Here is a 27,846-nt window from a genome sequence, read left to right on the forward strand (position 1 = left end):
CCATTGATCGTCTCAGCGAAGAGACCTTTGCCGCATTCCAACGCTTCTTGAACCTACCAAAGGACTGCAGACCCGGTCGGCAGCCCCGTGACAAAGTTCCCGCACCAGGCATGCAGATTTCCGCCAGAGCGTCCCAGCCGTTCAACCTTCGGTTCACGCCATCCACAGAAGGGATGAATGCCGTTCGGGGGCGGCATCTTCAAAGCGGGTACCGTCGGATCTGGAAAGACATAAACTCCGTCGGCCTGTCTCCCAACCAGCAAGGAAGTCTACGTCGTGTAGTAGGATGTGTTGAGGTTGTTTGCCATACTGCTTGCGGAAGCATATTCTACGAAAGCGTAAGCTATCATGCATGCCGGTCTGAAAGCTCGATTCCCGGGCCAAAGCTGGGACCTGCATTGGAAGGATCAGGATTTCCAGCTGAGGCACCATGGTCTCTGCCTGTCTGACTGACTGCGCTGGTTCAATGCATCGGACACGATCCCGAAGTATACTCAGGCGGGTCTTTCAAGCGTCATATCGCTCTTGGTTGGAAACTACTGCTGGAAGTCTGGATCCGACCAAACCAGCCCAGTCAGCTGGTGAACCTTTCAACCCAGATCGGCCGCGCTCGAGGCAAATTGCCGCCGGCTTTATATTCCCGGCGAGTCGTTGTACCTCGAAGATAATCTGCAGAGGTATATGGATCTTGGTTAATTATCTATCTGTACGGTGTCGGAGTCATGTGATTATGACAGATGGTACTACAACAGGCGCCTTGGTTATCTTCCCAGTCTATGCTCTCTGAACACTGAACAAGACGCCTAGAGACACACCCTGCACAAGATACCGTGTTCTCGTGCATCTACGGGGCTTAAGTTGGTGTTTACAATGGTCGGCAGAGTCTCGCCCCCGTTATTGGCCCAAAGAGCAAGCACCAATAATCACGGAACGGGTCGCGATGTTGTCAGTTTTTTGTTCGGCTGTGTTGAACTCCTCTATCCTTTGAACACGAGCTGCACGATATGTTACTTTAAGAGTATCGACTTCGCTACGTGGGTTTCCTTGGCTTTCACAGTTCCCCGCATTATTTGCACATTGGTCCCTCCGCATCCCTCTGTTCGAGTCAGCGCACGAAGTCTCTTCTGACAGGAGGTTCTTTCGTCTAGATTTCTTCAGAGAGAGTTTCAAAGCCTGCCAGACAATGCCTCTGAGAACAATTACAACAGACATCAGGGGCGCGCATCTGTGCTAGTCTTTTCAGTTCAGTTGTAGCGACCGCAGTCACCTTCTTCCACTTGATCGACAGTCAAGCGCGTTCATCTCAATCCCCTACACCCTACGCCTGCCTCTTTGTTCCCTAGCTCAGTCCATGATTCATCATCGCCACGGCTCTTGCCCGCCTTCTTGTTTGAACACGGACTCGACTTTCAAGAAGGCGTCGCAAACCACGCACGCCAAAACCCGCGCCCAGATTATGTTCTTCCGGTTGCCCTTCAGAATGGGATGGTCGCGGCCCTGCAGATCCTTCAACATTTCGGGGGTATGCTCAGCCATATCGAGCACGACGCTGGCGAAATAGTCGGGGTCTTCGCGTAGGGCCCATTGGTGGTCTTCCGCCGCGGAGGTGCGGTCCTACTATCAAGCCAGTGCGTATTGTCTACAATGCCGTGTCCACAGGGCACAGTCAACAGTGGGATCTCATCTGTCTTGGCGGTGTTGACGAGTCATCGTCTTGTGGTGTGCTCTTCGACTGGCACCCAATTTTCCATGGCATGATCCCTGCCGCGCTCCTCGTTCTCGCAGCATGTATCAGCTTCAGTGTCAATGTCTGTGAAGTGTTGATGGGAGCAATGACTTGCATGCTCTGTACCGTTTACCCATCTGAACCCTGAACGGGATCTGTCGCCCTTGATGACTCTTCAGCTCACTGTCTGTCGCGCACGCACTATTGATAGCATGTTCCGGCCGGGAGGCCCAGCTGTTGAGTTTCGGTTAACAGAGCAGCGGGTCCAGCGCATGCGAAACATCCTACGACGGATGCACGATCTGCCCATGGAATTGGGGGGGTTCCGGCGCAGATACACGACGCGGCCTCCGGTGCGAAATGTGTCATACCAACCATAGGTGGCACATCCTTGTGTGTTGTCTTTGTGCGGAGCAGATGAACTGGTGCGAGGTAACCACGGTAGACAAATGTCAGCGTGTGAAATGCGGTACCAAATGTTCCTCCACATCTACCACCAGGTGCTTGGATAGCCCCGCTGGCGCCCCGACGTTCTCCCTTCCCACCAGAACTACGAGATCGCTTACGCCCTCCCTGCGAAGCCGACCGGTCGGATGCGGCCGTGAGAACATGTGCAATCCACTCTCTACTACCGCTTCCGAATCCAGCAAGGAGGCCCAGGGATTTGTATTGTTCGGGTCACTGAACGGGCCCACACGCTTCCCGGGTCATTCTGGCTGGACTATGTTCCTGTGTTCGAGACGACGTGTCTGGGGACCGGGGGATGCCGCCGAGAACACCGGCCAGCAGCCGAACAACAACACCAAGGCCGCCGGGGACGCTTGCCTGTGGGATAGACTGGAACACCTCTCCCACGCATGGGTGAAATCCATCGACACCCGCCCTGGCGGCGTCGCACGGGGCTTGGGCATGGACTCCGCCGTCCGGATCTGGGAGCTGGTCTTCATGAAATAACAATTTATGCCACTGATGCGAGATTGGCTCCTGCACCGGCAGCAGTGGTTTGGCATCCGGGATATTCTCCAATCGCGCGACCCGGCCAGTGGAAAACCTCGCCAATGGAACAAGTTCCTTGGTGAGGAAATCCAGGCTCAGGCGAAAAGCCCGGAGCTCTGGCGCGAGTGGGCGAGAGATGAACGTCCTGGTACTGTACACCCAATCCTTGACCACCTGATTCCTGAAATCCTCACCCTCTCAGCCATGCGATGCCATATACGCCTGGCTCATTGGTTGTGGAGTGACTACCACACTGTCTCTCGCTTCGGCCTCAATGCAGCCACTTCCTGCTCGTTGTTGCATACAGAACCCTCCTTGCCATCAACCATGGCACCATCATCCTCACCTTTCCGCCGTAACCATCATGCCCATGCTCCAAGTGTACCTCAAACAGAACCCTGTGAAAAACTACATCCCACAAGCCTCGCACGGCTGCGTTCTGGCCCCATGCATGACCTCGTCGTGGCAGCTGTCCGGCCATCGGTGCCTGGGACCTTCCTCCTTCCTTCTCTCATCATCCCATCAATGAAACTCTTGTTTGGCCAGAACATCTCTTTCCATAGCATGACAGCAGCTCGGGCCGTCCATATTTGTGAACATCCCGAAACATTGGACGCGGTTCCTACCGAGGCGGGACATGCACGCGAACCGAAGCAGACTCTTGCGGACAAAGCCGATGGTCCAGACACATTCTAGCCACATAACGCAGCCTCGGCCACACGGTGACTCAAAAGCGATCCCGTGCCGGTTCGGAGACCGGTCAATCTGGATCCGCGGTGCTCTTTGATCTGCTTGAGCGTCGCACACCTGAGCCAGACGCAGGAGCCTATCTTCTCTGTAATGTACAGGGTTGCGGGTGGCCGGACACCACTGTTGCTGGTTGGCGCGAGTGCACCTCGTGGCCCAGTGTGCCAACCGGGACCTTGTCTCGGTTACCCAGAAGCAGGGAGAGGCGGCATCACCTATTACCAGCGCCTGCTTGACCTTTGTGACGCCTGTATGTCACGTGTCCTCTGCGTCTGCGGGGACGGCCCAAGGCCGTTCCTCACGCTCGGAAGCTCGATGCATGTTTTCCATCGTCCGACGATCATTCCAGTGGGTCGTCGGGGAACTGGAAGATGAGCTCGAATCTACCCTGGGTGTTGTTGGTCGGCTGATGCTCTCCATCCTACCCAGAAAATCTCTCTTCAACGTGACCGACATGCTGCCGTTAAACTCAGCTGTCCTTTTTGCACCAGCAAGTACCGCTCGAAGCAGCCCAGGAGCTCCGGAGGCAGTTGCTCGCTTTCCTCTACTCCCACCACCGGCTCTACATGGACAGGCTGGGGCGTCCGTTACCCAGCCTCGTCCTACATCAGATCAATCCGGCCTTTAGTCTCTCGGACTACCGCTGGATCCAACTCATTCTGCACCAACAGTTGAAGCCAACTCGCCCTCCAGCCTTCTTGCTCTCCAGCCGACGTGTAGTGAGAGGTGCAGGATTAGCATTGGCGGGCTTCTGACTGGTACTCTGCTTCCCATCCATCTTGCTTGAATCTTGATTTGGGGTGTGTCAACACGGCGTTCCTGCGCTGCAAAGGTGAATGTGCACTTGCAGCCCCCTTCGGAGGACTCTCAGCAGCTAACCGGGTATGAAGACTGGGTCCAGGACGGTGGCACGGACCGTGATGGAAAGGGACACGGAACCGGTATCATCAGCCTCGTGAGGCGCAATGCCTCTTTCTACAATCGAGGTGCAAGTGAAATCTTCGCCAGCCGTCCCACAGATTACGGCTGTCCCCGTCAGAAGCCGGGAAATCCTCCATCGACACCTTCTGTGGCAGGGTGATTCGATCTAACGTCCCGGAGGATTTCGCCTTGCCGGGGGCATGAGCGGAGACATTTCAGTGCAGCCCAAGGCCTGATGGACAGCGTGAATGACCTGTCCGAGACTGGAGCCGGATTCACACGGACTCCCATTCTCATGGCGAATGTCCGGACTCCGATTCTGATTCCGAGCCGCGGGTAGCAGCTATTCCCTTCGGGTTCGGAAGAGGACACTTTAATCTTGAACGAGTTCGTCGAGCGGGCGACAGCAATTGTCGCCAGTCGAAACGTCACGGAGGTGCTACCGGTACCAGCAGCGGTACTATGAGCATGGAAGCGGCGACATCGACTCTAACGCCCGTCATGCACAGTTTATCGGCGCCAATTGACAATCCTTGAACTTCCGGCGTGCTGGAGCACGTCGAGAAGATCCTCATGCCCATTCCGTCCAAGGCCTCCCAAAAAAAGGCGCAAGGGGGGGGTCACTCCGAGACACCAAGTGCTGGAGCACAGCTCCCACGGCTGATTATAATCAAGGCTGCCTGGGAGTGGGAGCTTGATCGACGAACTACTCAAGACAGTCAAAGTCCGCGGGCCATGATGAATTTGACAGGCACCTCAGCGGCCTGTCAGCAGCCCGCACAATGGGGAAGGATGGTTTGGTAGACTCTACCCTTTTCTTTACTCCTTTCTCCCATGACCGGACCTCTTCTTCATTGATCGATCTTTGTCTCGTGCAGAAGCTAGGATGGAGGATGACTGGGGTTCCCATGGGTCAGTGGCTGGTGCTCCCTGGTCGCCCATATCCCCCTCTCATACTTGGGGTCCAACACGCCCTGGAGCAGTCGATGGAACATCACGACCGTGACGGCTCAGACTATCTCAATAACCATTCTCGTCTCCCCGAGGTAGAATTGGCCTTCTGAGTATCTCCGGTGTTCGGCTCTGGTAATGGCGAATAGCTACCGCAAGTGGCCCCACCGGGGCAGACCCTGAGCGCCCTGTCACGCTCCTGTCAATCATTCGCGCAATTCGCGCCTGTCGCGCTCATCAACACCGCGGGATGAACGGCACCGGACGTCGTCACAGCTTCTCCGCTATTCGAATAGACCTTGCGATTGGAGCACGTGCCTATCGCATGCTGCTGAGAATAATCACCATGGGCAGGCTCAGACTAACTCTGCCAGTGGGCTTTGATATAACTTTCAAGCCCCGATAATCCAGCGTTCTTCACGGGCTTTCCGCGCCTGGTCCTACATAACCACAAAGCAGCGGACCGATGCGACCACAGCCTTCACTCAATCGGGCACTGAACTCCAGTGTTTGGTCACAACCTACCCTGTGGCCTCTGTGGGGCTTTACCTTGAGTGCTGCTGCGACACAGTGGTGCTGATTGAGCTCCGAAACCGCGACAAGCAGTTTCAAGCAGCAGGGCATATGACTCCCGTGGATCGCGATCGTGGAGGGCGACAAGCGGCTTGCACGGTGTGCGTCGCAACCGACACAACCACGCGGTTCCGGGGCAGACCTTTCCCCAGTGAGTCGTGGGGAATCAGCGCATCATCATCTACATCGACGAAGCGGCTGGGGTCCTCTTATCCGCTCCTCACTCATTTGTTTAGAGCGCATATTTTGTCCGCGAACAGTCTGCCCGACCAACTGCGGAGGTTTTGCTTCCATGCTTCTAGTTAGTCTAACAGACCCTCGAGTCCAAGCCATCGGCCTCATTTCAATTGACTAGAAGGATGCAGAAATTTTCTTCCCTGCTCCCATGTGAGATACGTCTCGTCGAACCCAAGAACCTCCTGTATACTATCTCGGAGAATACTCGTTCCATTGGCCAGCTGCGCCTTCTGGCGTCAAACAACAATGACGGCCCTCAACTCCGTCAACTACGCATAAAGGGGCCAGAGATCACACCACATTCTGGATGCTTCATGCGAATGTCATTCGGTTGGCCGAGAAAGCACTGCCGCTCGTGGTACAAAGCCTTTGTTGATGCCGCCTCTAGCTGTGGCCTTTCGCGGGAGATGAGGGCCTGCAAGAACCATGTGAAGTTCAGTTGATCCGACCCACCGGAGGCCATCAGAGAATCGCCGTCTCGGTCTGCAGAGACCGACCCCATCCAGAGATTCATAACTGTATGATTGCTTCGGAGAGCTGAGTTATAAAGTCGGCATCGGTTTGAGATTTGATAGACGAGACGTTTGATGCAGCAATCGGCGCCGACTACCTCCGCTCACTGGGCTTCAGGCTTCTTAGTGGCCAGTCATGCACCCTATCACATACGAGAGACCATGAGACTAATGGGAGTCTTTGTGCAGCGAAGGAAATCATGCCTTGGGGAAGCGCGGTGGCATACACAGCGTCTATGTTGTTCAAGAGGAGGAATGCTTGCAGCGCCGGATCATGGAGCAACCATTGTAAGTCCAGGACCGAAGAAACTGCCTGTCAGCGGCTGGACGCAGCCCAGCTACAGCCCTGCTACCAGGCGTCCGACCTGTCATCAGGTCTTGAAGAGTAGCCGGGGATCAGACACGATGTACACCGCAGTGCGAATCCGAGAAGGTGACGGAAGTCCCACTAGTATCCTGGAAAGTACCCACGGACCATTGCTTGCAAAAGAAATCAAGCAGAGCGCTGCGAGCTGCTACGCCACCTACCAAAGAGAATAAGGCGAGTAATGCCATCGATTTTCCTAGAAAATACTTCTGCAGCTTCGAACACCGGAGCACGAAGTGTGGGCTTTCAACCACAACCTCCGTGGCAGGTGCTCGCCCGAAATCCGTACCACCACCCGGTCTATGTGATTACCGGAGTTCCCACCGCATCGCCAACGGCTCCTTCCCCGTCACCGGGCAAGACGATGCATGCCAAGATCATCTGGGCTTATCGTTTCGTTCGCAGCATCCGCCGGGCTGACTTGGCGTCCCCTGGACGAGGGGTATGGGCGGACGGCGTTGATGTCGGTCCGAGGAGTCAGAATCAATTCTTTCATAGTCGCGCCTGGCCTTGAATCAGTGTCTCGGTCAACTGCAGGCATCCTGCGCTCTACTAAGGATCGGATGGTTTCTGTGCAGATGTTGCTATCCCGTTCACGCTAGCGATTCTTTCTTCACCACCAAGCGCGCGAGACATACCCTCGAAAACTCCAAGCATCCAGTCTGAATCTGCCCTTTGCCGATAAGTTCTGGCTCATCTCTCGTTTCGGGATCTGTTTTGTCCATTTTCATCCTCGACAGTCCAATCTGGCTATTGACCGAGGCCAATGGTATGGTTTCGACCTGGCTCGACTCTCGGAATCATTCGCCGCTGAGGCAACAGTGACAGCTATCCATGTATATAGGGTGCGGGCCCTCCTCCTTTCGTCTCTTATCATGAATGCAATGCCTGTTTGGCTGGAAACCCTCTAATCAGACGAAGTGGCGGCCAAGTGGTCAGACAGCCAAGGCGACTCAAGCGAAGGCGACTCAAGTCAGTCTACCAGCGTTGCAGAGGAGAAGCCAGAGGAGCAGGACCCGCGCCCAGGGTACGGGAGGAAGGGGCTACCCGGTCTGCGCCCCTCGGTTGGGGGCAAAGGGCCGACCGGGGCTTGGTCGCAGGAGGCGCTGGAAGAGACCCTCCGCAGCGGCAACCCCATGTACGACTACTTGGAACTGGTGCAGGCGGCGGTGGCAGGGGCCAAAAAACAGCGCAACGAGCAGGGGCTTGAGCTTGACGATGAGGAAACCGAATCTGGAGAGAGCGGTGATGAGCAGGAACCGTGTGAAATAGACATGGAGTAGAAATCCGATTTGGTTGGTTGGGCCCGTTCCAAAGCCCTAATGAGCCGACTGGACATGTTGCAGGTCATTTTAGAGATAGACGGCAGGGTGAGTCATTGACTTTTTGGATCGGCTTGCACTGACTTCTGCACCTCAGTCGCATCTCTCATTTCTCTACATCGTTGGTCAAGAATTGCCGCTTTCCGACCGTCGAAGACGAAGCCTGCCACCGCTATTGCAGCAACGACTTTCGTGCTCCCAGACAGAGTGAAGCCTCTGGGGCGGATGATGAAGCCCTGCGCATCTGCTCTGTTATCAGCTTGCTCGGCTCTGGGGAGTAGGAGGTTCCGACGACATAGGGGACTGAATAGTCCAGTCTACAGCAAATACTGGACTACTGGCCCTGTGTTCTTGTTCCTGCGAGGCTTTCAGGGAGAGCGCTTAGCCCCAGAGCCGTGGCCGAGGTCCCCAGTGCCGCGATTGCGGGGAGGTTGTGAAGGCGGATCGGGGGGTGAAGATGGTACCCAGTGCAGCACACCCTGTCCTCGAGTTGCTCAAAGTGTGGTGGGATGCACCACAATGAACGCGTCATCTCGCAGCCGGAATCCGACACACGTGGGGTTCCGTCTGGATTTGGCTGCACCAAATGCAGAGTCCCCTTGATACCTGCACAGTTGGCGCGCCAATGGCTGTATCCCTTGAAGTTAATTCTCTGGGAAAGAAGACAGTCTCTACACTCGGCCCTGTACTTGAAAGACTTCGCAGATTGGGCGGTGCATTCAAATCCAGGGCTTGCTCCATCCTTTTTCGTGGGCTTCGACTCCGACGCCTGAGTCCAGCATCTCCGTGTGCAAGTCACTGCGCTGTGCCACTGCCTCGGTTGGCGTTGGGAAAACTTGTCATATTCATCACAATCATAATCGGATGTCAAACTCCTACAAAACCGAAGAGGGGGTGCGAGCTACGCTCTTTGATGAGCTACATGAGAAGTTCCACATTGTTCTCCGGTATAAGCAGCTTCGGCTGTCGAAGGAGTACCTTGTAGGTCTACAATCTCATAACACATTCTTGACCCAGGCATAAGAACGCTGATTTTCAAACTACAGATCCATCCAAAGCTAGCCTCCGAACAGGGCTCGTCGGGCGAGACCCGAGACATGGTGCTGTGCTGCGGCGACGGTTGAGAGGGGTTCAGTGGATCCTGGTTCCCGCCCCTGTCCTTCACAACTGGGTGCGCATGTGGGACATGTTTGTTGACGAAGAGAATTCAGACATGGAGCTCCACATTGCCTACCATACAAACTTCGGCACCGAACATCCTCTTGTGAGCAATGAGCATCGCGGGCAGTTCCAGTGGGCCGACATCGAGGATTACCGTCGGACAGAGGCGGAGTACTTCGCGTGCGTCAATCCCCGGCCCATCGAATGGAAAGAATGGTACGATGCTGCTCAGACCCAGCCTAAGCGGAACAGCAAGACGGGAGACAAGATTGCCATTGCCTAGTCGAAGAAATCGCTGCTGAAACTTGCGTGGCATACTTCTTTCCCTGTTATGTTCTGTCGCAGCCGGCCAGAGCACGAATTTTCAACATAGAGCCATCCAGCCCCGCCTGTGGTACCGCTGCACGGAGTTCAACAAGGTTTGTACCAAGTCCTGTGCCCGGGGTACCTTGTAGGTCTATATTCTTATAGTACATTCTTGATTCAGGCAAAAGAATACTGATTTTCAAATCATAGACTCACCCAAAGCTAGCCTCTGAACAAGTCTCGTCGGGCGAGGCCCGAGACATGGTGCTGTGCTGCGGCGACCGGGAATCCAGAAGCATGTTGACAATGGGCTGATCAATGAAGCTGTGGTGGTAGGTGAAGACCGCGGTTTCTTTCATCGTCAATATTCTTGGAGATGCAACTGACGATGGTATCTGAGAGTGGAAAGGCATGGCCTGAGCTCCGAAGTTTCATGGAGGCCACGAGGCCACTATCCATCCAAGTCGTCCATCGCCCCTCCATACTTCCTAGCAGCTACAGGAACGTCTAGGTGCACCAATTTCCTCGCTTGGGCAAGGCAGATAGTGTAGTTGACAAAGACTGCCCTCAAATCCTTGCCTCGTCCATTTGCCACTTCACTGCCTGGATACCTTCTTCCTCCACAAGATTCTCGTCCACAAAAACGGCATCATCTGGGCTGATGATTTCACTGCCTTGCGCGCAGTACGCCATCTGTACAACTCAGCAGAGCAGAGCAGGCAAATGCCCTTCCGGATGGATGGTCGTGGCCATGGGTGGAGCGTTGGATGACCGCCCACCCGGACCTGCTCTACAGCCACTGGTTTCACGGCCTGCGCTCGCAGTCTGACTTTTTTATAGCGCAACCCACCAAAATAATCCTCACGGACGGAAGGGTGTTATCAAGCCGCTGGCCTGCTGAACAACCACTACCTCAGTCGTCATGGGCGTGATAATTCTAACTGCCTGCACCCAGCCCCGCGAGCCAAGATGGGTCACACTGGATAAGAACGGTTGGGCATCACTCAAGCGGAGCCAATTTCTGGGTTTGATGAGAGACCTTGGCAAGGAACTATCACGCAGCTTTGAAGGGTCTTATTTCGAAGAGTTTCTCGATCGCGGACGGCGGCTCTTACCGAAGCTGGAACTGTGCGAGATCGCAGACAATGATACATTTGAATGGGTCAGCCCACTGCCTGCTGGTATCCTCAAGCGGAGGGACATTTACACAGGAGTGGATAGACTTTTCACACGAGAAGGAGCACGAGGCGCCTCATACATGGAAGTATTGCTTTCATTATAAGAGCGAAGGGACATGTCACCGGATTTATGACGGCTATGGTGACTATAAATCAGAGAGGAGGCGTCTTTCGAGTCAGTTGTCTCCAAGTAGCTGGACACTGGACCGAGTGTAAAGGGCCAACGCGCGTTTCACAATCCATCACGACCTCCAGCCTCGACAACACCCGACCATTACCAAGATGCAGAGAAAAACCGGAGACCGCACGTCTCCTCTTTCTCGACTTTCATTTCTGTCGTTTGCACCTCTTCGCGGCCAGATCGCAAACTTTGTCCCTACAGTGGATACCTACGCCCTGCGACTGCCGCTCAGCCCATTCGTCCTCCGCAGAAGGCCCGGATAACCAGATCTCATTCTAGGGGTCACCCAATATACCCATCATTTCTGTGGCTGCCCGATCGCCTGCAACATCTCAAGGAGGACGGCCCTGCATATCTGGGGGTATGATCGATACGTGAGGAAGGCGGCCTTCGTGGCCAAGGTTGCGATAGCCCGGGAAATCATGGTGGGCGAGCAGCTGGCGCCGGACAGCCCCCTCATGCGGCTCGACACCATCTATTCTTAATCTTCCTTCCTCGGGCAAACATGTCCAGCACGTTCTGAAGATGGCCGGTTCCATAATCACGGCCTCTAGATTGATCGCGAGAACAGCGCTACCCACCGTTCCCGGGCAGCAGGACGCTCTATCGGTTCACTCGTCGCAGCGGAGAGAATGTCCGATGGGCCTTAGGAGAGACCCGACCACCACAACAACTTATATGAGGTCTGGTACTCAATAAACGACTTGCGCGAGTCGACGGGATCGCAGGATGTGACCTTTCCTGACATATCGTGGAGATTCGAGAAGCAACCGTAACGCAAGACAGCGATCCTACACGAAAGCTCTGGTGATCCGTCACCACGCAGAAACCGTAAGCCGTCTACGGAGATCGAAGCCCATACTTCAACCACCTCGACGACGTTCATAAGGGCGTTGGACAGGCGCCCTGCGAACAGGACAGGAAACCCTGGCTGTCTGGTATTATATCGGGCGTTATCTGACTGGCAGAGTCGCTTAGCAATAGCCTTACTTCTTGAGAGTTTACTCACCATGGGCAGCGGCGACTCCCAGCAGCTACCTACAAATGTCGCAATAGATTTCTTCACATTCAATGCCACACAGAGACGCCGGTCCCCAACCTGGTGGTTGGGTTGAGGAACCCACTGGAAAGGACAGTCTGCTGGGTGATCACTGACCAGGTCCAGTTGTACGGCAGCTGAAGCCTACCCTGGACTTTATCACACTGGGTACAGATCCTGGTCTAAGACTACACATGATGTGAGTTGACTTGCGGGGCCTGCACTGGGTTTCGATGGCTACATCTCTCCCCTGACCCAGGAAGGCTTATTGGATGATCGCGATCACCCCCTGGTGGAGGTTGTCCTACGCCGCGCATCGTCTGCGCTAGGTGAATTGGCTGATTCCAACACCTTGAATGCGCTTGCACTATGGATGGATAGCTCTACACACATCGTACTCGACAGAAAATATCGCAGAGATCAGAGTGCAGATCATTTTCGGCAAGGTATCCGGCTTCTCATTTCTTTTCTTTTCTGTTCTGTTCTGTTCTTTTGACTTTCTTTCCAACGTCGCCGGCGACTGCAGGACCGAAATACCCAGCAACATCAACTTCAGCGCCCTGTTGCGCTCCCGGCAAACCCAATCGTTGACCCAGTAGCCGGGGGCGAGATCCAAGAGCATCTACAATGTCCCGTGGTGCTTCTTCCAACTGGGGGCCAGTCCCCGGGTGTTCTTGCAAAGTACAGGGGGGCTCATTGTACCTGTACAATGTTGGTAGAGAGCAACAGGGGCAGGTGGGCCAGCTAGTTCATTCGTCTGTACAGAGCGCAGAGTGCCCCCTGGCATGTGCGCGGCGAGGGCTGCAGTATCTGAAAGCAGGAGACCGAGAGAGACCTGACCAGGACAGGCCTCATCATCAGCAGCAGCAGCAGGCAAAAGAGCATATGTCGTCTTCAAACAAGGCACGTCTCAGGAACGATCTCCCGTTGACGTCTCACTATCCTGCCATCAGACCACAGGGGTGGAGACTCGGATTTCGCTTCAGAATGCGGCTCTTGTCAAGCAAAAAGATGGCTGGCCCTTGCCGGAACTAACCTTCTATAAAACAACCATTACGGAATCTTCAGTTCGGGACTAAGACCAAAAGCCTGAGGACTGAAAATCAAGGCGGAGAACCTTGAAAGGGCGAAGCAGTAGGCGTTTCCTACCGCGCTGAACGCCTTCCTGCCCTCGGTCAACCTCTCTAGCCTGCCTTCCACGCAGCCCTCGGCTATTGCAATTCCCCCGATGGCCGATTATCATGTACAGATTCTGAGGTTCGGCATATGCTACCCAGACGATGGAAACCATCAGAACGCGTGGTCACGACTGGTCTCGACTCCAATCCTTAATAGCGGCCACTTCCCAGTCGAAGGAATCGCTGCTGAAACTGGCGTGGCATACTTCTTTCCCTGTCATGTTCTGTCACAACCGGCCAGAGCACGAGGACTCAAGAAAGAGATCTACCCCCGCCTATGACGCCCGTGGTACTGGCGTGCGGAGTTCAACAAGGCCTATTCCAAGTCCTGTGCCCGGGGCTCTAGGCCACTCCTGTTTAGCTTGCGGTATAGCCTGGCCGGTACCTTGCCCCAACGAGACGCCACCGGCATCCACCAAGACAGACAGGAGTACTACCCGACAGCACCACCACCAGCCGGAGGAAGAGCCACAGAGCGCTGTGAGTGCCGCGAGCACCACAACAACCACAGCTCCCAACATTGCCCCCGCACCTTTCTTCTCATCAACAAATAGTTCTTCCGACAACATGCCAACAGCAAGCGCAAAAGGCCGTGTGAACCAAGGGTCAGCAGACCCTGGTTATGCGTGCGGTGGCTGGGGACACCTCTAATGTTCCCATGTCACAGCCATCGATATCAGCGCTTGCGCCGTTGCCAAGAAGTTGGGGGCAGAGGGGATCGCTGCACTCTTCCGGGGCACCACCGACCGCGTGACGTATTGGGGACGGGTGGACTGGAAATGGTACGCATCCGCTGGAGAGAAGGCAGCACCTCTGATCACCAGCAGAGAGGATGAGGCCAAGCGGACGAATGCGGCAGAGGCCAGGTGCAAGGACCAACGACCGGCTTCGACTCTGCCATACAGATTCGGGAGCCAGTTGTCAAGAGCACGGCTGTCCAATCCTGCCTATGCGGGAATGGCTGCTCCAGCGCGACAAGTGATTCGGGAGTCAAAGGGTATCCCAGAATCCAAAGACCCGGACTTGCCAATTCGAGCCGATGAACTCAATTCCCGGATAACAAGATCCAGTCGCAGGCAAAGAGACCCGACTTTTGGCTGCATCGCGCGCGAAGTACTCGAGCCAGACAATGAATGCTCTATGCGATCAGCGACGATCGATGAGACGCGCGTATCGCCACCCTGCCATCTGTTGCGTGCGCAGATGTCTTGGAAAGACTACCTGCGTGACCCTCGATACGAGCCGTCAACGGAAGTGTCAGTCGGACTTGAGGGGGTTTAGGCTCGTCACGGAGATGCTCACTGCTGCGGTCACAGAGATCAACCAGACATGCCTGTTTGTGACTGCGGCGCACTGGCGCGCGTGTCTGTTGATAAGAAGTCGGAAGCTGAATCTTCGCCCGGCAGCGGATCACCGTGTTATATATCTGGAACCCTGCTACGATGGCGAGAGTTGGTAACTCTGCTGGAGTTTCTGAGTGAGAATCCTTACATAGAGTTTTCAAACTGTTTTATCAAATGCTTGGGGAGGCGAGCGACTCATCGCCAGGGAGTCCTCATCCAACAGCCGCGACTCAGAAGAATCTACATTTGGATAGCCAGAAGGTGCTGAAGCTGACAACCACGGAAGAGGTTCTACAGGTGGAGATAGAGCCGACGATACCGAGACAAGAGGGACATATTACACTTCAGGACGATGAAGTCAGAGATCCCCAGAGGGTACAATACGATGGTGCTGTGATTAAGCCTAGTTTCATGTCGGTTATCATAGCAACTACGTCGGCAGATTCGGATCCCGACACGATCGATACAGGCACGCTCACGACTGACGAGCCCACCAGTGTCGGTCAGGCCTCCAATGCAACCATGCGCCGGCGATGGTCACCTCGAGATCGCCCGTGATCCACCGCCGTCCGACCGGCACATTGACACGGCGATCTCGAGACGGAGGCGAACAGCTCTGCAGTACGCTGCCTACTGCGGCAGCGAGGAGGGGGTCAGGGATCTACTTGAACACGGCACGTATGTTCATGCGACGGACCCGTAGGGTGAGACGGCGCTCTCGTATGCCCCGATGAGGTATGGAGATGAGCCAGTCGAAGCGCTCCTGGCCGCGTGGAGCAGACGTGAATACAGGGGTTGAGATGCCCTTGTTGCAGAGTATCGCTTCGGACGATTGTAAACTTGTGCCTTGCTTGCTCGCTCATGGAGCGGACCCTGATGTGGGAACCTACAACAGCAGAGAATCAGCACTCACCCGTAAGATCAATCAGTCTTGCGATCTGGCCGGTTATCAACTGCCTGAACGGTGCGCCGGTGGATGCTGTGAACATCACCCTGTTCTACTGCGGCGCCGGCTGCCCCGAGCAATGACGCTGCACGGCAGCATCACGCAGTCCCCGTTGACAGTACGTCTGTTCCGGTAGGCGAGGCCATGAGCCGCCGGCGCGGAGGTCGCGATCCGGATTCACCACAGTGACGCTGGGGAAGGCGACCCTGAACTTGAGGACGCGCGCCGGGGTAATAAGGGGAGTTGGAGCCGTCTTGTGTCTGGCATCTCTAAGGCACATCCTGCTTTCCCAGAGTGACCACCCGATTCTCGTGGTTGCGATGTCGGTCATCCAGCGATCCCACCCCATTGGGGTCACGACCTCGTCCTCGAGGACTTCCCTGGCGCGAGTGGCGTGGACCTTGGGCAGAACTTCGATCGCGTCCTCCAAGCGACGCCGGACTGACCGGAGACGAGATGGAGGTCTTGGTGGCGAAATACCGTAGCCAAGGAAGGGGTGAACTCGATCCCCGGCCAACTGTAAGAAACATGGCCCGTCTGCCGCAAATCAACACGAGGGAACCGCCTTACAGTGACGCCGGCCTGACCCGAGAAGAAATGGAGGTCTTGGGAGCGAGATACCGTCGCCAAGGAAGCGGTGATGGTGTTGACGGAGGTTCCATCCTGCTCTGGGCGTGCGTGAGTTGGCTATGGAACTCTGTATTTGCTTGACAATACTTTATCTTTGGGGCTGGCTGTCTGTCTGTCTGTCTGTTTATCTTCCGAATGATCACGTCAACTGTACAAGGTAGTCCATCTCGATCGCAGATCGCAGGACTTGACTGCCGCCGCGGATGATTTCAACGACTCGGCAGGAGCTCCTTCCCCATTTGAACTTACTCGAGCCGAACACCTCTTGCGAGCAGCGTCAGGGAGGAAGTAGCATGGAACAGCTCATGACCCAAGTCGTGCCAGACTCTTGGGTGGATATCCTACTTGAAACGCGCATGGGTCTCTTCAAGTTTGACAGAAGTCTGCCGCCTTATTGCAGTCGGTTGGCTCTCGCCGCCTTCAGACGATTGACTTAGCTAGCAAGCTCTCGTACTTCACACCAAACGACGAGATCTACGGTTCTATCAAACTTACTTGCAGGGGTGTGAAATCATCTTGGTCGAGCTGCGATCAGGTGTCGTCTAACTATGATGGGAATCAATTTGCAGCTATGGGCTGTTGGCCTAAGGCGGTTACTCACCAAGAGATGCATACATATATAGAAGATTTGGTATAGCTTGAAAACATACGTATGATAATAAAAGTCTCTCACGAATCTAGAGATGTATGGGGTTGGCCCGAGGCGCTTACGAGTTAGATGCTCACTGCTGTGGAAGGTCAGAGGTCGAAGACTCGCTAATCGCCATTCAGGAGTTGAGGTGATGTTTCTCTCGCGATGATAATCTCTTTATAGATAGACTATGGCATTAGTGGGCTATACTATCGATATAAAATCCATTTCTACTATATCTCATGGTATCCAAGAGGCAGTAATGCAGCTTCAGGCACTTAGAATGCCAGCATCGCGCCTGCGGTCTACAAACCCCTGGTCAGCTGACCAGCCTGCCAACCGTACAACCAAGTGCGCGAGGCTTCACAGGCAAGGGAGGCGCGACAGCCAACTTGAACCTTGAAACAAGCAAGCTACTATCTCCCCTCCTGCGCGTACTCCTAAAGACACATATCACTCAACCACTCATTTCGCGCTCCGGAGACCATCAACTTCCAACATCCCCTCCCCCAGACATCAAGCAAGCCAACCCACCCCCACCAACCAACATCCCCACAACCCCAGAAACCCAAATCTACTCCTCGAAACCCATTTGCCATCATGAACAGCTACTCAAAACACCCCAGATCCTCCAAAAAGCCTCGCGGTGCCGCAAAACCGTGGCAACAGCCTAACCCAAACCAAACATATAGGCCCGGCAAGTGCTGTCCCTCGCAACAAACACCCCGTATGGTCTAGATGGAGACGACGGTTGTGGGTCACCTAACGGTTTCCTGCTTCAGACCTGGGTTCGAACCCCAGTACGGGGGAATTTCTTTTTTGTTTCTTGCCAAGGGGGGAGGGGTTGTGTCATTGGGATGTCATCGTTGTCTTGGGGTGGTGGTGGGGATGGAGGGGTGCGGTAGGGCGTCATTGCAGTGTGTTTTTAGGGGGAGGGGCAGTCATGTGGATGGATGCGCGTGTATTTCGTCTCTGGGGACTACTGGTAATGGTAGTTGTAAGGGGCTTGGGGTTGCTTTTTGGAATTGTTCGTGAGAGATATGATATCCTAGGACTGTGGGGGCGGGCAGAGGTGGAAGCGATGGAGCGGGCAGTTTTGGGTGCACAGGTGGATTCGGTGGTCTAGTCGGGTGTTGCTCTTGACGGCTTGCTAAAATTATGCGATGTACTCTAGGCACTTAGTATCCCGCTTGTTGGTCCTGGAAATGCAGAAAGGTAAGAGACTGTGGGGACGTTCATTCCCAAGTTTGCGCTACACAGAAAGTCGTCCTCCACACTCAAACGCATGAGCTTGACTGATCCACGAGAACTCTACTAGCAGTAGTGAAGCCCACGAGCATCTTGAACTCCTTCTCTAATCTGGCTCATACGGCCTGGTACAGCCATCGAAACAGCCCTAACAGCTATCTAAGATGATCTTCCCTCCGCTGCCGGCCCAACTCGGACATCTCCTCGGCTTTACAGCATCTCGGCCCTAAGAAAACCGAGGCCGACGCTATCCCCGCATCTCGGTCTATCCCTCGGAGAAAGCGCTTTTGATCTGATAAGATCAATTTCATAGAGAGGCAGCCAGAGTATAGCAAGTATAAAGACCAGTTCTCTTCATATCCTCCAACCATCAGATTCCAACCTCACCATCCAACCATTCCCAACAATCCTGATCAACACCAACAATGACCACCCAATCCCCCCCAACCATCTGGCACGGCGTACGTCCACCCCACTCCCACCCCCTTTCCCCAAAACTAACCCCCCAAAGGACGGCCGCGAACAAGCCCTCCAAACCCACCTCCTCCAACACCCCGCCGCCGCCCACCTCCGCAACAACCCCACCGCCATCCTCACGGAAATCGACAACTGGGCCACCGCCCACAACCACTGCATGATGACCATCGGCCCCGAACGCAGCCAGCCCATCGTCGATCTCATCCGCTCCTCCTCCCCGCGCACGATAGTCGAGCTAGGCGGCTACATCGGCTACTCCGCCATCCAGTTCGCCGACGAGCTGCGCCGCACCAACACCACCACCACCCCCGGCCACGCAGCACGGTACTACAGCCTCGAGAGCAACGCGGCGTACGCGGCGGTAGCGCAATCGCTGATCGACTTCGCGGGGCTGGGGGATCTGGTGCGGGTGCTTGTGGGCGAGGCGAAGGAGTCGTTGGCGCGGGTGGCGCGGGAACTTGGGGGCAACGCAGCGGTGGATCTGCTGTTTGTCGATCATTGGGGGGAGCTGTATCTTCCGGATTTGCTGGTCGCCGAGAATTTGGGGCTGTTGAGGGAGGGCGCGCTGGTCGTGGCGGATAATGTGGGGATGGAGGGGGCGCGGGCGTATGCGCGGTGGATGGAGCAGGCGGTGCATGAGGTCGAGGGGAGGGTGGTGCGGTATGAGAGTCGGACGTTGCCTTATACTTTGGTCAATGGGCAGGAGGTTTGTTTACCTTTGGTAGGGAGATTGATGTGTGGTGTTGCTGACTTGGCTTTGTTCTAGGATGCTGTGATGATTAGTAGGAAGGTTTAGGGGTGAGGAGTGTCTGGAGTGGCGTTGGTGATGGCTGGATGTGGTGAGTTTGGGAATATATTTCCTTCTCGGGCCGGTGCTACTCTACCCGTGCGAAGACGGCTTTCGATCACGTTGTTCTGGTTGTTTTTTTTAACAACGTCAACATCTGGTGTAATATCGTTGCTCTTCTGTGATAGTATGTCTGGCGATATCATCTCTGTTGCACCAGGTGATGGATATGGGTGGTGCTGCCTTCATTCAAGTCAAGAAAGTCATGCGTTCTTAAGCTAGACTATCATGTTTGCATTGTTTGCCTGAGGTCGCGGCGGCGTCCTCTGCAGTCTGCTCCACCCTTGTATTTGGGGAGGTTTTTGAGTGAGAATCTTGACTCTCCTTGCTCTGGTTATTTTCGAGTCCCAAATTGACATTTTCATCAACAATTTGAAAACACATTGCAAGATATGGGACTATGTTTGGCCACAATTCACTCACACCGTAGTATACCGAGTCTTGGCACGGAAGCGGGCGAGCGGGCGTAAAGATAGTAGATACTAGTAGTGACTGAGACAGTACGCAACAGCAAAGTCTGATGCCGAAAGGTCTCTGCCCATTGCATAGAACGGGCTGTACTCACTGTTGCAGGACACACGGCAGCAAGAAAACCCCCAATGCATGCTGCACTGCACCCTGCAGTCATGTGAGTGCCCTCCCAATCCGGCAAAAACCATGAGAGCCAGCCCTAAGCCAGATCGGGAGATGACAATGAGAGCTCCCCGCCCGGAAGGGTACCTTCCTCACTTGACCAACTTTCCGCTGCTAACTTACCATTGCTACAAATCATGCCATGCAATATTGTGACACATATATATGAAGCTCCCCAGCCTAGCTCTCATCCCAACCACCTTTCCAGCCCCAAAACTGCCCCCTCTACTGGCAGAACCCCATCATGTACGACGTGATCGTCATCGGCGCCGGCTTCAGCGGCCTCCAAGCGGCCTACTCCGCCCAGCAAGCCGGGCTCTCGGTTCTCGTTCTCGAAGCCCGCGACCGCGTCGGCGGCAAGGTCTGGAGCGTGCCGCTGGCCTCGGGACGGGGCTGCGTCGAGCTCGGCGCTGCCTGGATCAACGACACCCTGCAGCCGCGGGTGTGGGCGTATGCGCAGCGGTTCGGGATGAAGGTTGTGCAGCAGCGGCTGGCGGGCCAGGCGGTGATGGAGCCGAGCGGGGAGGAGCGGTTTCTATTTCCGTTCGGCGTGACGCCGGAGGTGTGTGACCTTCTCGTTGAACCCTAATGAGATGAGATGCTGACAAGCGGGCGGGGCGAAACAGTTCAGCGAGGACGAGAAGAAGAGCCTGGAGTCTGTCCGCGACCACATCCAGGCCGAATCGCTCAAACCGGGGCCCGTCTCCGTCGAGGACGACAGCATCACGTTGGAGGAGTACGTGCGCAAGCTCGGGGCGCTGCCCAGGGTGGTCCAGATGGTGAACCTGTGGGCGCAGGTGATGCACGGGGTGGAGGCCAGCGAGGAGTCGGCGGGGTGGTTCATCGACTACTGTCGTCGCAACCGGGGGCTGTTGGCGGTCCGCGCGGACGACGCGTCGGGGGGACAGTATCTGCGCTTTCAGGATGGTGAGAGCCCATCCCCACATACCCCATTTTACTCTTCTCTTGGGAGGTGCCACTATTAACATCTGCCCAACCTGCCAAGGCGCCCAAACAATCGCCACCCGCCTGGCAGCTCTGATCGGCCACCAAAACATCCACCTCTCGACCCCCGTGCAGGCCATCCACGACCACGCCTCCCACGTCACCGTCACCACCACGACATCCGACAAGAAAGCTTACACGGCCCGCAAGCTCATCCTCTCCCTCCCCAGCACCATGTACAAAGAACTCACGATCACGCCCCCGCTTCCCCCCGCCGTCCGCACCGTCACCGACACCACCATCCTCGGCGACTACAACAAGGCCATCATCTGCTACGACACGCCCTGGTGGCGCGCCCAGCACTTCAACGGGTACTTCGCCAGCTACGCGGGGCCCGTCATCTTGGCGCGGGACACCTCCGTCGACGAGAGGCGGCACTTCTCGCTGACGTGCTTCGTGAACGGGGCCCCAGGGAGGCAGTGGAGCCGGCTGCTGCCGCACGAGCGGCGGGCGGCGGTGCTGAAGCAGCTGGCCCGGGTGTTCGGGCAGGACGACACGTCCGAGGTGTGGCGCCCGATCGAGATGTTCGATCAGATCTGGCAGCACGAGCGGTATATTCGGGGCGCGTTGGCGCCGATCACGGCGCTGGGGCATTTGGCGCGGTACGAAGAGGTGTATGGGCGGGCGGTGGGGAATGTGCATTTCGTGGGGACGGAGTATAGTGCCGTCTGGAAGGGGTATATGGAGGGGGCGTTGTGGTCCGGGGAGAAGGGGGCGGAGGAGGTGGTGCAGGCCTTGAGGGGGAGGGGGATGGGGAGGGCGGTGTTGTAGTTTCTTTTCGCTTGTCTGCTTTGCTGTGGGAGCCGTTTGTTGCGGTTCCAGCTTATTGAGGTAGTGGTAGTGGGGAATACTGTACTTACAGTAAGACTTGATGCGTCTTTCTGTTCGAGGTATTGTGAATATCAGTTCAAACTAAGCTGCATGCCCTTCCTTCTCCATACACCATACTGTACAGTACAATTCTCACCACGAATCAACCCATCTTAAATTCATCCAACATGGTCGAATTGACATATTCAAAAGCAATGCAGCCCCATCCATTGATTTATCACCAAACACATTCTCCCCTCCCGCCATACAATCAATCTCCTGCGCAGACCCAGGAAAGGGGAACCCTTTTCCCGTTCGGGCCCTCAAACCCACGGCCGGGACACAGACCTCGGACTGCACCCAGGGTATTACCACTTAGTAGAAGCACTAGTTACCGTGGTGGGTATCGCCCGCCCCGTTCGTGTTGATAAGCTGCATACAACTTTAGTTACAGCGTTAGTTCGTTTTTACTGTTGTCCTTTTTGCTGGCTGGATATATACCGTCCACTGATCTGGGATCAGACTAGGGCAGGGCGGGGCGGGGCGGGTTGGATTGCCTGATTCGGTAAGGAATGCGCTGCCGGGGCTTGACTGGGGTGGATTCTGGTACAGTATTGATGTTGTTCTTCTGGGTTGGGGTTGGGGTTTGGAGTGAGGTGTACAAGAAAGGTTAGATGTGGGAATGGGATGGAGGGCAGATAAGTGCTTTGAAGGGGGCGTTGATTATTCTTTGTCAAGGGGTGTGTTTGTAGTACAGTCCTTTGGGGTCGCATAATCATCTGAGGGGCATTTTTTTATATACAGGATCGTCACAGAAGTGAGTTCAGTATAGTATATTGTAGAGATCCTACCCTAAGTATCAAGCATCATATCGCCACGCCACCTCCCTCGCAATCTATCCCTATCTCCACCAACCCATAGCAGTGCCTTCCACAACCATCCCCACTACCCATCCAAGAGCCAACAAGACATTCTACCCCATGATAGTCTCCAACCTTCTCTCCATCATAACATCCAACCAAAACGCCTCCTCCTGATCCTCCTGACCTCCACCCCTTTCCTCCCCCCCACAAGCACCCGCATCATCCGCCCGCCTCCACACCTCGCGCACCAAATCCCCCACCCGCTCCAGCGGCGGCCGCGGCAGAATCCGCGTGAGATCCGCCAGCCGCGCGCTCACGCGCCGCCGCGCCTGCGCAATCTCCACATCCACGGCGTCGAACGGCGCCCACGCGTCCGCCGCCACGCCTAGCGGTGTTCCTCTCGAGAAAACCAGACTCCCCGCCGTCGCGGCCAGGAGGACGGGCTGCATTACCCTCGTTCCTGAGGTGACGGGGAGGGTTTCTAGTAAGGCGATGATATGAAGGGCGAGGTGCCGTCGGAATTGGCGGGGGGTCATTTCCGCGGAGAGGATGGGGAGAGCCGGATGCTCGGGTATGTGGACGCCTTGCTGGGAGTGGAGTCTCGAGACGAGGATGGCTGGGAAGGCGTGGTAGATCTGCAGCAGGGCAACGCAGCGGTAGGCGTCAGCGAGGATGGTGAAGTGGTTCGCCGGGGTGTTGGTGTCGCCTGTCGGAAGGTGGTGGCCTATGCCGTCGACGTCGAAGGTGAGGAGCTCGGTTTCGAGGGTTTGGGCTTTCGCGTGGGGAGTTGAGTGGATGGTGTCGTCGTAGGGGAGTGGGTTTGTTTGCTGGGTTTCTGGGGCAGTGGTCAGGCTGATGGGTGGCGCGTGGCGCGCAGATCGAATGAGGCGTGCGATCTGATAGAAATACTGCAGTGCAGTGGGGAGAGGCCCCGTCCACGGGTGTAGAAGGGTTTGGCCGTTGACCACGTAGATCGGTAGGTGGTGGTCGCTGTCGCCGTCGCCGTCGCTGTCAGCAGCCCCGACATCCGAGATATCCTGCGCGACGAACGCGGCTAGCATGTTCCAGTACAATAGACACTGCTTGAAAAATGGATACTGTTGGGTGAGCACCTCCGAATTCGAGGATGATGTGGGAGATTTGTGTGCGTGGCTCCGGCTCTGTCGCACGAGGAACCGCCGCGCGGCCTGGAGATAGGGCAACCCCAGGTCGCCCCCGTTGTGCCACGCAGTGGTCGACCCGACCATCAACAGCCCGTAGAACAGATTCTCATCGTTTAGCGTCGGCGACACCGCCATCGCCTCCTGCAAAGCGTGGATGGCCCGCCGCTGCATCTGGGCGCCCACGGCGCGCATGCCGGGAAAGTCGCCGGCCAGCGAGGCGGCGGCCATGCTCTGGATGGCGTAGTAGATGGGGGCGTTCTGGCTCCAGAGGCGGGCGATGTTGGTGCGGAAGGGGTTGAGGTCCGAGTCGAACGACGACCACATGGCGCAGACGTAGTCAAAGTAGTATTCCACCAGCAGAGCGGGGAGGTGCACCAGGAATGAGGGTATGGAGGTGTCTGTGAGTCGTCGCCGGAGACTCTCCAGGTTGTCTATCTGGTTTGGGGTGCGGGCAGACGACAGGCCTGGTAGAGCGAGTGCATTGTGTAGCGCCTGAGGAGTTGATGCCGGTAGAAGGTCAGCCAGACTACCTCCGTCCATCTCCGTGAGAAGCCCGATATCCAAGTCAACGGGGTTCGCCTGAGCATCATTCCCTTCTTCTCCCTCCAACTCTCCAGCCAAAGGAAGTCTCTCGCCCTGCGTCCCCGCCCCAAAATCCTCCAAGTCATCCTCATCCTCAACCAGAGGCAAAGTCATAGCCATAGTCACAGCCACAGCCCCATCCCCCCTCCCGATTTCCGCAGCCCCAGCAACCCTCTTCCTCCTCTTTTTCCCCTCATCCCCCCACCGTATAAATGGCCGAGTATACCCGGGACACGTCTGCCCCCGCCGTTGACACTCATAACAAGCAGGCTTGCTCTCATCGCATCGTCGCTATTTTGCCCCTCAGCATCCAGTACTATTCCTCATGCACCTGCCAGGCGAAAAAAAAAGAAGAAAAAAGACAAAAGAAAAAAGGCGAGAACGCACCCGTCGCTTCTTACAACTCTCACATCCCGTGCGGGATTTCGGGGCTCGGCGTTTATTTTTCCCTTTTGAGGGTGGTTGTAATTGCGTTTGGGTTGGCCAATTCGGGGGTAGGTCGGGGTTTGGGATTTCCATTTGCTTATTCAATTCGGGTTGGTTGATTGTAGATGCTTGGGGGTGAGGGGTGAGGGGTGAGAAAGGGAAGGGAGGCGAAGGAGCCCAGGAGAGTTTCTCGTGTTAAGAACTTAAGACATATAGGGAAAGGAATCCCCCCGCTCCTCTTGCCTTTATTGTGCTTTGGGTGTGGAGGGGTGGTTTATGTGTGATATCACTAGTCACTAGTCTAGTAACCAAGATAAGGCGTGATGGAGGATTGTCGCTTTTGGTGGGATTTGCTATCGCTATCTACAGATGTACTCCAACAAGGCAAGCTAAAAATAAGCGGCCGATTTTACCCCGCATTTCCAGCTGCACTGAAATGCATGGCACTGCACTTTTCAAACAGCCTTCGGCTGGGTTTTCATTCCTGATTTGGATCACTCACTTATTTTGTCCTTCCGAACCAAAAGCCCCCGCAGAGACTGCAGCATCTCCTCCCAGAATCCCACCGCGGGCTGCGTGACCTCCAACTCCGCCTCATACGCCGTAATGGCCGGCGCCTCCCAGACCAGATCCGCCTCCTCCGGCCGGACGAACTTGGTCTGCTTCAACAACTTCCACCCCAGGAACAGCGCGGGCGCCACGATCACCATCGTGTAGTAGGTGACAAAGTCCGCCGCGCTCCAGGGCATGAAGCTGCTGTAGCCGTAGCACGTCACGACGCAGACCATCCAGACCAAGCCGATGTACGCGCTCCAGGGCTGGAACCATCCGCGGTAGGGCAGCTGGGCGCGATCGAAGCCCTGGGCCTGGCACGCGCGGTAGAAGCAGATGTACGTCGTGGTCATGACGATGTAGTTAATCACGCCGGCGGAGGTGGTCAGGTTGATGATCCAGCTCAGAACGGTGGCGGTGTTGTTGGAGAGCTGCAGGAAGGACAAGAAAGGGAACAGCATCACGACGCCGAAGCAGTAGATGGGGACGCCGTGGCGCGTGCAGCGCCGGAAGATGCGCGGGGCGCGGCCCTCGACGGCCAGGCCGTGCAGCACCCGCGTCGCCGTGTAGGTGTACGTGTTGCCCGCCGAGAAGATGCTGGTCACGAGCAGCGCGTTGACGATGTGCGGCAGCACGCTGACCCCCAGGTTGCCCATGGCGATCACGTACGGTGACGCCGACGCCGACCCCGCCCCCGCCGACGCCCCCGTCGTGATTGCCACCAGGTTCGCGTCGTTGTACGCCACCACCACCCCGACGCAGAGCGCGCTCCCGATGAAGAACACCCCGAACCGCCAGTACACCGTTTTGAATGCATTCTTGATGTACCGCCGCGGGTGCTTGCTCTCCGCCGCCACCATCGAGATGTACTCCGGTCCCACGCAGGCGAATGACGCCGCCCACAGCGCCGCCAGGAACCCTTCGAACCGGCCCAGCGCCCCCGTCGCCAGATGCGTCGCGAACGCGCCCGGGCTATTCCAGTAGCGGAACCCGTACGCATCGCCCTGCGGGTTGCCGCCCACCATGGTGATGAAGGTGAACAGAAACAAGACGAAAAATAGGATCACCTTGCCGCCGGAGAGCCAGAATTCCGCCTCTCCGTAGGCTCGGACTGCGAGGACGTTAAGGGACCTGCGAAGGAGATGTGAGCAAGGCGAGTCTTCGGAGGGCTTTTGTGTTTCCTAATCAGGGGGTCGCGTGTGGGAAGGAAGTGGCTTACGCATATAGTACAATACACGCCACGCAGATGGCCGCGGTGGGGATGTGATCGCTCCAGAAAGCCAGCACCTCGGTCAGCGCCGTGATTTCAAAGGGGATCAGCAGCGCTTCGTAGAAGAAGAAGTTCCACCCGGCCATGAACCCGAAGGCGTCGTCCACCCACCGGCCGGCCAGACGAATAAATCCCCCTCCAACGGGCATGTACGTGGACATCTCGGCAATGCAGTTGTTCACCAGCGAGAGCATGCAGCTGTAGATGATGTACGCGAGCAGGAGACTGCCCGGGCCGGATTTGGTGAGGGCGGTGCCGATGCTCACGAACACCGCAGTCCCAATCGAGCCCCCAATCGCAATCAGCTGAATCTGTCGGTTATCCAGGCGACGCTGTAATCCATGGGCATCTGGCGGGATAATGGATCCGGGTTCAACGTCGGAAACGGTAGCATACACGTCGCTTTGGGCGGCCGATTTGCCTTTCTCCTCGTCTACAGGACGATGTTGCATGGGGGGTGTCATGGTCATGGTGGGCGGGGACGGTTGACAATGACAGGTCGGGGGAATCCGTACAGGGACGTATTGTATGGGGTACAAAGCCCTTTATAGCGCTAGCTTATCTCTACCCGGCCGGGGAATCCAATTTCAATCTGTCATGAATCGCAACGAAACACCAAAGCGAGCAATCTCTTCCAGGCTGATCCCGGTGTGCATTGTCATGGAACCGGCATGGAATAAGCATATCGGGCTTGAGCTGAAGTTCATTGGCCATTGATGGACTGCTGTCAATGTTTTTGCCACACTGTGCGCTCAAAGCATCGATCGTGAGGGTTATCGAGGCCTCTTATCAGGCCCAGAGCAGACTAAGATACCGAGTAAGCAGACATAATTGGCCCCTCACGTAGTGCGAGATAAGGGTGTGTCGCTGAAGCCCAGTATTGGTCCTTGTACATGTGGCGTGTCGTCACCGGCGAGGGATTGGCAAAGGAGACAGGGCCACAGCTGTCAGGGCCTTGCAGAGATTTCAGTCGTCAGCACACGATTTTCAGCTGGAGGGCAGCCCTGCGGATGTATCTTATACTC

The 27,846-nt window shown here is 56.0% G+C and overlaps 8 protein-coding genes and 1 pseudogene across 9 annotated transcripts; 6 read left to right on the plus strand and 3 right to left on the minus strand.

Moving 5' to 3' along the window:
- Positions 1–1,359: 1,359 nt before the first annotated feature.
- On the minus strand, positions 1,360–1,751 carry BO66DRAFT_438955 (uncharacterized protein; the record flags this gene model as incomplete). Its single annotated transcript, XM_025651120.1, has 2 exons — positions 1,360–1,614; positions 1,740–1,751. 2 exons carry the CDS (start codon positions 1,749–1,751, stop codon positions 1,360–1,362), a joined length of 267 nt encoding a protein of 88 aa, XP_025503705.1.
- Positions 1,752–2,335: 584 nt separating this feature from the next.
- Positions 2,336–4,670, plus strand: BO66DRAFT_452472 (uncharacterized protein; the record flags this gene model as incomplete). The annotated part of the gene is made up of 5 exons (XM_025651943.1): positions 2,336–2,665; positions 2,723–3,401; positions 3,571–3,719; positions 3,961–4,188; positions 4,320–4,670. 5 exons carry the CDS (start codon positions 2,336–2,338, stop codon positions 4,548–4,550), a joined length of 1,617 nt encoding a protein of 538 aa, XP_025503706.1. The 3' UTR covers positions 4,551–4,670.
- Positions 4,671–6,863: 2,193 nt separating this feature from the next.
- BO66DRAFT_401907 (uncharacterized protein) lies at positions 6,864–9,796 on the plus strand (the record flags this gene model as incomplete). Its single annotated transcript, XM_025648783.1, has 7 exons — positions 6,864–6,951; positions 7,246–7,497; positions 7,946–8,275; positions 8,377–8,400; positions 8,450–8,856; positions 9,058–9,333; positions 9,377–9,796. The coding sequence occupies 7 exons, from the start codon at positions 6,864–6,866 to the stop codon at positions 9,794–9,796; spliced, it is 1,797 nt and encodes a 598-aa protein (XP_025503707.1).
- A 3,818-nt stretch (positions 9,797–13,614) lies between these two features.
- On the plus strand, positions 13,615–15,441 carry BO66DRAFT_438959 (uncharacterized protein; the record flags this gene model as incomplete). Its single annotated transcript, XM_025651121.1, has 5 exons — positions 13,615–13,987; positions 14,063–14,651; positions 14,712–14,872; positions 14,944–15,126; positions 15,236–15,441. The coding sequence occupies 5 exons, from the start codon at positions 13,615–13,617 to the stop codon at positions 15,439–15,441; spliced, it is 1,512 nt and encodes a 503-aa protein (XP_025503708.1).
- Positions 15,442–17,668: 2,227 nt separating this feature from the next.
- BO66DRAFT_t166 lies at positions 17,669–17,754 on the plus strand (annotated as a pseudogene). Its single transcript has one exon. The product of its transcript is annotated as a tRNA-OTHER (tRNA).
- Positions 17,755–18,618: 864 nt separating this feature from the next.
- On the plus strand, positions 18,619–19,496 carry BO66DRAFT_471783 (O-methyltransferase; the record flags this gene model as incomplete). Its single annotated transcript, XM_025652897.1, has 3 exons — positions 18,619–18,654; positions 18,705–19,376; positions 19,437–19,496. 3 exons carry the CDS (start codon positions 18,619–18,621, stop codon positions 19,464–19,466), a joined length of 738 nt encoding a protein of 245 aa, XP_025503709.1. The 3' UTR covers positions 19,467–19,496.
- An 864-nt stretch (positions 19,497–20,360) lies between these two features.
- On the plus strand, positions 20,361–21,896 carry BO66DRAFT_350591 (flavin monoamine oxidase family protein; the record flags this gene model as incomplete). Its single annotated transcript, XM_025644723.1, has 3 exons — positions 20,361–20,712; positions 20,777–21,077; positions 21,157–21,896. Coding segments are annotated over exons 1-3 (1,359 nt in total), but the record flags the coding sequence as incomplete, so codon positions are not given.
- A 1,042-nt stretch (positions 21,897–22,938) lies between these two features.
- On the minus strand, positions 22,939–25,092 carry BO66DRAFT_452482 (Zn(II)2Cys6 transcription factor; the record flags this gene model as incomplete). Its single annotated transcript, XM_025651944.1, has 3 exons — positions 22,939–24,517; positions 24,602–24,864; positions 24,961–25,092. 3 exons carry the CDS (start codon positions 25,090–25,092, stop codon positions 22,939–22,941), a joined length of 1,974 nt encoding a protein of 657 aa, XP_025503711.1.
- A 303-nt stretch (positions 25,093–25,395) lies between these two features.
- On the minus strand, positions 25,396–27,763 carry BO66DRAFT_471785 (amino acid transporter). The gene is made up of 2 exons (XM_025652898.1): positions 26,771–27,763; positions 25,396–26,682 (listed from the first exon to the last, which is right to left on the minus strand). Exons 1-2 carry the CDS (start codon positions 27,289–27,291, stop codon positions 25,494–25,496), a joined length of 1,710 nt encoding a protein of 569 aa, XP_025503712.1. The 5' UTR covers positions 27,292–27,763; the 3' UTR covers positions 25,396–25,493.
- Between the last annotated feature and the right edge of the window lie 83 nt (positions 27,764–27,846).

This window comes from Aspergillus aculeatinus, assembly GCF_003184765.1.
Source record: "Aspergillus aculeatinus CBS 121060 unplaced genomic scaffold BO66scaffold_26, whole genome shotgun sequence".
Lineage (NCBI taxonomy): Eukaryota > Fungi > Ascomycota > Eurotiomycetes > Eurotiales > Aspergillaceae > Aspergillus > Aspergillus aculeatinus.

Coding starts and splice junctions, on each gene's coding strand:
- BO66DRAFT_471785 (XM_025652898.1), bottom strand. CDS start 27,291: ATGACCATGACACCCCCCATGCAACATCGTCCTGTAGACGAGGAGAAA. Junction 26,683..26,770: donor GCGTGTATTGTACTATATGC/GTAAGCCACTTC, acceptor TCTCCTTCGCAG/GTCCCTTAACGTCCTCGCAG.